Source organism: Triticum dicoccoides, chromosome 3A, assembly GCF_002162155.2.
Source record: "Triticum dicoccoides isolate Atlit2015 ecotype Zavitan chromosome 3A, WEW_v2.0, whole genome shotgun sequence".
Classification (NCBI taxonomy): Eukaryota; Viridiplantae; Streptophyta; class Magnoliopsida; order Poales; family Poaceae; genus Triticum; species Triticum dicoccoides.
The window spans coordinates 479,013,060-479,023,237 of NC_041384.1; the positions used below are offsets into that span (position 1 = coordinate 479,013,060).

General features: G+C 51.5%; 1 protein-coding gene across 2 annotated transcripts; it reads right to left on the reverse strand.

Annotated features, from left to right (window-relative positions):
- Positions 1–344: 344 nt before the first annotated feature.
- LOC119268661 (protein REVERSION-TO-ETHYLENE SENSITIVITY1-like) lies at positions 345–8,766 on the reverse strand. 2 transcript variants are annotated; one of them, XM_037550344.1, is made up of 3 exons: positions 8,531–8,766; positions 1,656–2,024; positions 345–999 (listed from the first exon to the last, which is right to left on the reverse strand). In XM_037550344.1, the coding sequence occupies exons 2-3, from the start codon at positions 1,959–1,961 to the stop codon at positions 580–582; spliced, it is 726 nt and encodes a 241-aa protein (XP_037406241.1). In that variant the 5' UTR covers positions 1,962–2,024; positions 8,531–8,766; the 3' UTR covers positions 345–579. The 2 variants fall into 2 exon arrangements, with proteins under 2 accessions (XP_037406241.1, XP_037406242.1); XM_037550345.1 differs by lacking the exon at positions 8,531–8,766 and having other exon boundaries at positions 1,656–1,757; positions 1,865–1,999.
- Between the last annotated feature and the right edge of the window lie 1,412 nt (positions 8,767–10,178).

Here is a 10,178-nt window from a genome sequence, read left to right on the forward strand (position 1 = left end):
CATTTAATTCTATGTCACCTCATCAAACTTGCTTAGTTGGCATGCATGATACTACCTATGATACTCCCATTACGGGTAGCTTGAGAATGCCTTGTAGTGGGGAGTAACTTCTTAAGAATGGTAGATTCTCTTCTAAAGATATGATGATTTTTGTAGGGAAAAAAATTCTTCAGAGCCCCTTAGTTTGCATGAATAGAATCCTATTCCTATACAGGATTGATTCATATCCTCTGTATTTTTTTTCAAGGAAAAGAAACATTGGTCGGACTCGTATATGAATGATTCCATATCCTCTGTTTTTCAAGGAAAAGAAACATTGCTCATACTCAATGCTAAAAATCATATTGTCTGGACCAAATGACATCTCTTTTTATATTTCTATTCATAGAATTTGAGATACATGCCATCTCACTTTCTACAGCTTTCCCATTTCTGTAGTGTTCATATCCTACACACCAAAGGAGGCCTTAGCAGGTGCAGTGCTTTGATAAGTTTCAGACGAATAATCACGAGCATGGATGAATGGTCCCAGACAGATTATTTCCACAATTCCTCACCAGGTTCAGTCGCAATGTAATATCAGCACACCAAACCTTTCGTGCAGTATACAGCAAAGACAAACCACCCTATCAGAAGCAAACAGAATGCCAATATCCCTATTAGGAAAGACCAGCCGGCCATAAAAATACCAATGCACGTCACAGTTACGAATGGCGCGAATGACCGAACGATAGACATTTTGTCCACCCACTCGCCGTGCAGCCAAACAAGAGCTGCCACGTTCAAAACATTCCACTCCGCCGAACCACCGTGGGCAAGCCGGTTCAGGCAGTTCGCCACGAATGAGTAGCAGTTGCAGGTGAACAGGTTGTAGTATTTGTGCTGGAAATGTCTCGTGCCCAGTTGCAGGGCTCCATCCCATGATGTTGCTGTTCCAACTTCTGTGTGTTTGTACGGCCACTCGCATACATGTGCCGCCAGATTAGCAGGAAAGCAGCACTGACCATGAACAAAACAAGAGTATTTCAACAATAAATCCCAACTTCAAAGGAAAGCGCTAAAAGAAAAGGTGGCATGCAAGTAGGTTTTGCAGAAGATAATGATAAATGAACAGGATTGTGGAACAACATATACAACTTCACCATATAGATTATCAGATATCACCTTTGTCAACAAGAGAAGTTAATCTATAGAACGCCACACTAACTATTTATAGATAACACTGTTACTAAAGAAAACAAAAACTGATACTGATGATAAGATTTGCAAAATGTTTACAGTCATCCTCTGTGTGATAACTGGCAGGAGTCTCCCGTTCAGTATCCCCACCCATTCGTATAACATAACAGAATCTTCACTATTTATATGATAGTAAGCCCAGGTGATGTGCAACTATTTACTGTTTTAAAATGGTCTTTCAAGGACAGCACGCCAGAAGAACAAAGCAAGTTACCTCACAGATACTTTAGAGGTTACTGAAACAGAAACTACATATCGAAATGAACTACTACCAAGTAAAATATGTTGACAGCATGTCACTCATGAGACTAGTAGACATTTTCCTCCAAGTAAACAAAGGATTTTATTAGCAGCCAAGATAAATAAGAGGCCAACACTATAAAGAAGAAAACAAAAATAATAGGAATCAGATATACCTTATTTCTGTCCAGCTGGAGGTATCTAGAGACAGAACCATATGCAAAATTATCCATGCTCACTAAATTTGAACCAGCAAAATCCAGGACAGATCCATCCTCCTGACAGATTCCAACATGCCCTATGTAAGGAGCAAGCCATGAAACTATAGGAAGAGGAGTCCAGACAATGCAACATGGGAATCGCCCTCTCTTTGGGTCTATCTCACCAACTGGCCACAACTCCTGCAGTTCATTGTTTGATCTGGAATCTTCAACATCAAAATCAGCTTCAGCCTCCATTGAGGAAAATACTTCAGTTAACATTAGTGCTCGATGAACTTATAGAAAATCAAATGTGCTTGCATCTCATGACCGTGTAGGCCTTTGCTGAAAAGAATGAACAAATAAAATTAGGCTCATCATGCTTTTGGAGAAAAAGGTGAAGAATTATAATGAGCTCTACTCCCTCAGTTCCAAAATACTTGACGATCTAGGTTTGTCCTAACTCACTTCTTTAAGTTTGATCAACTCTACAGAAAAATATACAAACATTTACGACCCCAAATTAGTTTCACTGGATTCTTCAGAAAATATATTTTCATGCTATCTATATTTGAAGTTGTGGATATTAGTAATTTTTTCTATAAACTTGTTCACAATTGAGGAAGTTTGACTTAGGACAAACCTAGAACTTCAACTATTTTGGAACCGAGCGAGCAGTTTAGTACTCCCCTCGTTTCTTTTTAACTGTCGCCAGCCTTGGGGTTTCACTTTCAAATAACTGTCTGTCATGTGGGGCACGTCCTACAGGCGTGGGCCACGCAGCCAGGAGCAGCAGCCGTCGGCCGCATTAGGCGAGGCGTAGGCTGGGCAGGAGTCCTGGTCCTGATACATTAGTTCCTAGAATAAAAGACTAGTTTGTTACGTATAGGTTTCTAGTTTGTTAGCAGCCCATGGGGCCTTTATATATCGTATAATCAGCACCCTTTGAGGGCAAGCAATAAAGTTATTATCTCCTACCTCTTCCTCCGTCTCCTATCCTCTCCTCCCGCACCATTGAGCAGCCAGGCAAAAACCTCCTATCCACCGAGACTACGAACTACGTAGTCGAGGCCCCGCTGTCTTGGGCACTGAGGCCCTTGACAACTTGGTATCAGGTTCCAGCCGCTCCTCGGCCTCCTCCACGCTGCACCCGCCGCCCCGCCCACCTCCATCGCCGCCATCCGCCGCCGCCTCGGTTTCTTCCGCCATGTCGGAACCCACCACCGCTGATTTGGCCAAGATGATCGAAGCCCTGACTGCAACCGTGACATCCCTGCAGTCGTCCGTGGCAGCCCTCCAGAAGGAGAAGTCGGCCTCCTCGTCAGCCGCCGATATCAGCCACGACGGACAGCACCACAACGATCGGCCCCCGCGGTTTCAGAAGATGGACTTCCCCAAGTTCGACGGCAAGTCCGACCCGCTCGCTTTCCTCAACAGATGCGAGTCCTTCTTCCATCAACAACGGATCGCCGAGGAGGAGAAAGTCTGGATGGCGTCATACAACCTCGAGGGTTCTGCCTAGCTGTGGTACATGCAGGTCCAGCGTGACGAGGGCACTCCGCCGTGGCGCCGCTTTTCCGAGCTGCTCAACCTCCGCTTCGGGCCTCCTCTGCGCGCGAACCCGCTGGGCGAACTGATGGCGTGCAAGCGCACGACGTCCGTCGTCGACTTCCAGGAGCGGTTTGAGGCGCTCCTTCCCCGGGCAGGCTCCTTGTCAGAAACGCAGAAAGTTCAGATCTTCACCGCAGGCCTCCAGCCACCCCTCAGCCTCGACGTGAAAATCCATAACCCGCAGTCCCTCGCCGTCGCCATGAGCCTCGCCCGCAAATTGGAGCTGCGCGACCAGTGCGCGCTTTCCGCCGCGCCACCGGTGCGTTTTCCGCAGAAGGGCATTCTGCCGACGCCAGGACCACGCCTCGCGCCCCCCGCACCGGCCCCACCAGCCGCACCCCAGCATGGCCACAGTCTGCCGGACGGGCGCCCAATCAAACGTCTCTCCCAGACAGAGATGGAGGAACGCCGTCGCCTGGGCCTATGCTTCAACTGTAACGAGAAGTTTGGCAGGGGCCACAACCGCGTGTGCCAGCGCATCTTTCTCCTCGACTTAGCGCCGGACGACGACGACGACGACGCGGCCTCCGCTACTGATGATGCATCGCGGGCCGACCCTCAGATCTCGCTCCACGCAATCTCCGGGGTGCGCACGAGCGAAACCATGCAGATGCATATTACTCTCGGGGGTGTCTCCCTCCTCGCCCTGATCGACTCAGGCTTCACCCACAACTTCATCGCCGAGGAGGCGGCCGCTCGTGCTACGCTGCCATCCCCCACCACCGAGAAGATGCGCGTCACGGTGGCCAACGGCGAGCGCGTTCCGTGCCAGGGCGCGTACCGCGTCGTGCCCTTCCGCATCGGCCAAGAGGAGTTCTCGGAGGATTTCCTCGCCTTGCCACTCGCGGGCTACGACATCGTCCTGGGCACGCAGTGGCTGGCGACGCTCGGACCGATCCTGTGGGATTTCCGCGCCCTCTCCATGACATTCTGGCGGAGGGGCCATCGGGTGTGCTGGCGCGGCATTGCAGGACCGGACGGGCCAGCCCTGAAATCATGCAGCGGCCGCGACTTCCTCGACGCCATCATCACCGAGTTCGACGGCATCTTCGCCAAACCCTCCGGCGTGCCACCGCCCCGCAGCCGCGACCACGGCATCACCCTGCTGCCCGGTTCCGCCCCGGTGGCCGTCCGTCCGTATCGCTACCCGGCCGCGCACAAGGACGAGCTGGAGCGTCAGTGCGCCGCCATGCTCGCCCAGGGCATCATCCGAGCGAGTTGTTCCGCATTCTCGTCCCCGGTACTGCTGGTCCGCAAGGCCGACGGGTCCTGGCGCTTCTGCATCGACTACCGCGCCCTAAACGCCATTACTGTCAAGAATGCGTTTCCGATCCCGGTGGTGGACGAACTCCTCGACGAGCTCCGGCACGCTCGTTTCTTCACCAAGCTCGACTTGTGCTCCGGCTACCACCAGGTGCGGATGCGTGCGGAGGACATCCCGAAGACCGCCTTCCGTACTCATGACGGCCTCTACGAGTTCCTGGTGATGCCGTTCGGCCTCTGCAACGCGCCGGCAACGTTCCAGGCCCTCATGAACGATCTGCTGCGGCCGTACCTGCGCCGTTTTGTTCTCGTCTTCTTTGACGACATCCTCATTTTTAGCGAGACATGGGCTGACCATCTCCGACATGTGCGCACCGTCTTCACCGTCCTGCACCAGCACCGGCTCTTCGTCAAGCGATCCAAATGCGCATTCGCCGTCGAGTCGATCTCATACCTGGGTCACACCATCTCCGCTGCAGGAGTGGCCATGGATCCGGAAAAGGTGCAGGCAGTGGCCGAATGGCCGCAACCACGCTCGGCGCGTGCGGTTCGGGGGTTTCTCGGCCTTGCGGGGTACTACCGCAAGTTTGTCAAGGAGTTTGGCGTGGTTGCCGCGCCACTAACGGCCCTCCTTCGCAAGGATGGTTTCTCCTGGTCGCCGGAGGCGGCAGCAGCTTTTCACGCCCTCAAGACGACAGTCACCACGGCTCCCGTCCTCGCGTTACCGGATTTCACGCGGCCGTTCATCGTCGAGTGTGACGCCTCGACATACGGCTTCGGGGCCGTCCTTCTTCAGGACCAACACCCGGTGGCTTTCTTTAGCCGGCCAACCGCGCCACGTCACCGTTCCCTGGCAGCATATGAACGGGAACTCATCGGCCTGGTGCTCGCGATTCGTCACTGGAGACCGTACCTCTGGGGGCGCCAATTTGTGGTAAAAACGGATCACTACAGTCTCAAATTTCTACTTGACCAGCGTTTAGCAACCATCCCGTAGCATCATTGGGTCGGCAAACTACTGGGGTTCGACTTTACCGTGGAGTACAAGGCCGGTAGTACAAACACGGTGGCGGATGCCCTTTCCCGCCGCGACACGGAGGAGACGTCGATCATGGCGATCTCGGGTCCTCGCTTCGACTTCATCGATCGCCTCCGGCAAGCGACGTCCACAAATCCGGCGCTCGTCACACTGCGTGAGGATATCACGGCGGGTACGCGGCAGCAGTCGTGGGCTCTCTCCGACGGCCTCGTCACTTTCAACGACCGCCTCTACATTCCGCCGTCGTCCCCTCTACTCCAGGAGATTCTCAGTGCCGTGCACGATGATGGGCATGAAGGCGCCCTGCGCACCTTGCATCGTCTCCGCCGCGACTTCCACGCACCTAACCTTTGCAAGACGGTGCAAGAGTACATCCGCACTTGCAGTACTTGCCAGAGGTACAAGTCCGAGCACTTGCACCCCGCTGGGCTGTTGCTGCCGCTGCCGGTGCCCACGGGCGTGTGGACTGACGTCGGCATCGACTTCGTGGAAGCGCTCCCTCGCGTGGGCGGGAAGTCTGTCATCCTCACCGTGGTGGATCGCTTCAGCAAGTATTGCCACTTTGTGGCGCTGGCCCACCCGTACACGACAGAATCAGTGGCGCAGGTGTTCTTCGCTGAGATTGTTCGTCTCCATGGCGTGCCGCAGTCCATGGTCTCTGACCGCGACCCCGTCTTCACCTCGGCTTTTTGGCGGGAGCTCATGCGCCTCACCGGGACAAAGCTGCACATGACGTCAGCGTTTCATCCACAGTCGGATGGCCAAACGGAGGCTGCTAACAAGATCATTGTGATGGACCTACGTTGTCTCACCGGGGATCGTCCCAGGCAGTGGCTCCGGTGGCTTCCCTGGGCCGAGTACATCTACAACACCGCCTACCAGACAGCGACCCAAGAAACTCCGTTCAAGCTTGTGTATGGCCGTGACCCTCCCACTATTCGCTCTTACAAGCCGGGCGACACGAGGGTAGCCGCAGTGGCCAGGAGCATGGCGGAGCGCGACGAGCTTCTCGAGGACGTCCGCTATCGTCTACAACAGGCACAGGCGGTCTACAAGTCCTACTACGACAGACGCCATCGGGACATTCGGCATGACGTGGGCGATTGGGTCTGGCTTCGCCTTCGCCGGTGCGCCGCGTCCTCTCTCAACTTGCCAACCAGGGGCAAGCTCAAGCCACGCTTCTATGGGCCGTACCGCATTTCAGAGGTCGTCAACGACGTGGCTTACCGCCTTGAGCTTCCGGCACGCTCGCGCCTCCATGACGTGTTCCACGTGGGCCTCCTCAAGAAGTTCTTCGGCACGCCTCCAACTGCACCGCCGGGTTTGCCTCCGGTCCACAACGGAGCGGCTGTTCCAGAACCGAAGCGCATGACTCGTGCGCGCCTAGCACGCGGCGTTCGCCAGCTACTCGTCCACTGGAAGGGTGAAGCAGCATCATCAGCTACATGGGAGGATCTTGACAGTTTCGTCGAGCGCTACCCCGCTTTTCAGCTCGAGGACGAGCTGCTCGTCGAGGGGGGGAGAGATGTCATGTGGGGCACGTCCTACAGGCGTGGGCCACGCGGCCAGGAGCAGCAGCCGTCGGCCGCATCAGGCGAGGCGTAGGCTGGGCAGGAGTCCTGGTCCTGATACATTAGTTCCTAGAATAAAAGACTAGTTTGTTACGTATAGGTTTCTAGTTTGTTAGCAGCCCATGGGGCCTCTATATATCGTATAATCAGCACCCTTTGAGGGCAAGCAATAAAGTTATTATCTCCTACCTCTTCCTCCGTCTCCTATCCTCTCCTCCCGCACCATTGAGCAGCCAGGCAAAAACCCTAGCGCTCCTATCCACCGAGACTACGAACTACGTAGTCGAGGCCCCGCTGTCTTGGGCACTGAGGCCCTTGACACTGTCCCTTGAGAAAACACTAATGTTGTTAATGCAATGATTCCACTCTCTTTAACTTTTGGAAGAGGTTAAGTGGTTGTAGGCCTGTGGTATGTCAATTCTTGTTAACCATTTCTTAGATTTAGTTCTTGCTTGGTTAACGCACATGTGGAACAGAGGACAGTTTATGGGGTAGTACTTCAACACCATTGCAAATCCATATGAAACGATCAGGGTACAAAAATGCTTATGGACATTAAGATAGGAACAATAGGATAGCAGCTATAACTTCTCTAAATTTCAATTACCTTGCTGTCCACTTTTACGAATTCTCCTCAATAAAAAATGTTGCCTAGTACGTAATTAGGAACTTTAGTCTTCTCACGGTCTACCCTTTTCGAACCCATAACAGATATCCTATCCCTTATCATCTTAATGCAGGGCTGAACAAGGGACAATTTTGCTATACCAGAGAGACACAGCGACACCTCATTAACCACAATAGATTGGCAAAGATACAGCTCTGACAACAAATACTATGTTATGAACCCATCTCTTTAATAGGAGAAGAGACGATGGACAACATAAGATCATATTGGCAAGGAAAGGAACACCAGTGAGCTTATTACAGAATGCTCGAGGCAACATTACATTGGCGTGTCCAGGAGCCACGCCTCCTCCCCCCATCCCAGCCGTTTGACGAAATGCACAAACAAAACGCAGGAGCAGGCCGTAGAGAGTGGCTCGATCTCTTCTAAGACTAAATGAATGCTTTAAGAAACGAATTGCGCCCAGCTGCACGAAGCAGTAAATCGATTTCTACAAACTACACCCGATGTTGAATGGCAGACTCTAATATATGTACAGTTCAATGCCCGAATGCAGTCTCCCTTGGTAGGAGTAGGATACCGAGACAGGGTGAATCGCAAGGCATTCGATTTCGTTTCAGGAATCCAGTAGCTGTTTCACCAGAGCTTCTAAGGTGGGCCCTACAATACAAGTACCGTACGGAACAATGGAACCGGCCCGAAGGGGAGCGGAGCAGAGAGATTTGAGAGGAAAGCTCACCGGAGAATGGGCGGGAGACGGCAGGGTCCTCCGCGATCTGGCGCCGGTGGAGGGGTTGGACTAGATTGGGCGCCGCGTACAGGTGAAGGCTGCCTTTGGCTTCGCTTGGGTAGTACAGTAGTAGCAGGGGAGGCGCGGTTGCAGAGGAAAGTGGAGAGCGGAGGGGCGGGACGGTGCATGCACCTGGACCGGAGCCCTCGTCTGTCATGGATGGGCGCAAATGGTAGGCGCCCGCACCGCGCACGCCACCCCCGCTTTGCCTCCCCTGACGCATTTGTCTGTTGAATACGTATTTGGTTACTTGTTTATTGGAGCTAGCTTGGTCGCTGACAAGCACGGCCCCATGCGCCAGGGAAAAAAGTTTGGCAACCCGCACTGCAAATGGCAAAAGATGACTGAATCGTTCTTACTACTCCAACTCTCTCCATTCCACGATACTTGTCCACGATCTTTTATTTTTGCTATTAGGGACTCTTTCTTGCTATCCGAAGATGAAATAATCGTGCTTAAAATTGCTATCCCGAAATTGTACGGGAATATAATCCCAGCAACACAGCAAGAACTTAGTAAGAACACTCATCGACTTGAGCCTTTAAAAAAAAAAGAACACTCGTCAACTTGAGCCTTCGTTCTATAAAAAATGATGACTGAATCGTTCTTACTACTCCAACTCCCTCCGCTCCACGATACTTGTCCACAATCTTTTATATTTGCTACTAGGGGACCCTTTCATGCTAGGGGACTCTTTCATGCTATCCGAAGATGAAATAATCGTGCTTGAAATTGCTATCCCAAAATTGTACGGGAATATAATCCCAGTAACACAGCAAGAACCTAGTAAGAACACTCATCAACTTGAGCCTTCGTTCTAAAAAAAATGATGACTGAATCGTTCTTGCTACTCCAACTCCCTCCGTTCCATGATACTTGTCCATAGTCTTTTATTTTTGCTACTAGAGGACTTTTTCATGCTATTTGAAGATGAAATAATCGTGCTTGAAATTGCTGTCCCGAAATTGTACGGGAATATAATCCCAGCAACACAATAAGAACCTAGTAAGAACACTCATTGACTTGAGCCTTTGTTTTTTTTAAAGAACACTCATCGACTTGAGTCTTCGTTCTAAAAAAATGATGATTGAATCGTTCTTGCTACTCCAACTCCCTCCGTTTCACGATACTTGTCCACAATCTTTTATTTTTGCTACTAGAGGACTCTTTCATGCTATCCGAAGATGAAATAATCGTGCTTGAAATTGCTAAACGGAAATTGCACGGGAATATAATCCCAACAACACAGCAAGAACCTAGTAAGAACACTCATCGACTTGAGCCTTCGTTCTAAAAAAAATGATGACTGAATCGTTCTTGCTACTCCAACTCGCTCCGTTCCACGATACTTGTCCACAATCTTTTATTTTTGCTACTAGGGCACTCTTTCATGCTATCCGAAGATGAAACAATCGTCCTTGAAATTGCTATCCCGAAATTGTACGGGAATATAATCCCAGTAACACAGCAAGAACCTAGTAAGAACACTCATCGACTTGAGCCGTCGTTCTAAAAAAAGAACACTCATCGATTTGAGCCTTCGTTCTAAAAAAATGATGACTGAATCGTTCTTGCTACTCCAACTCCCTCCGTTCCA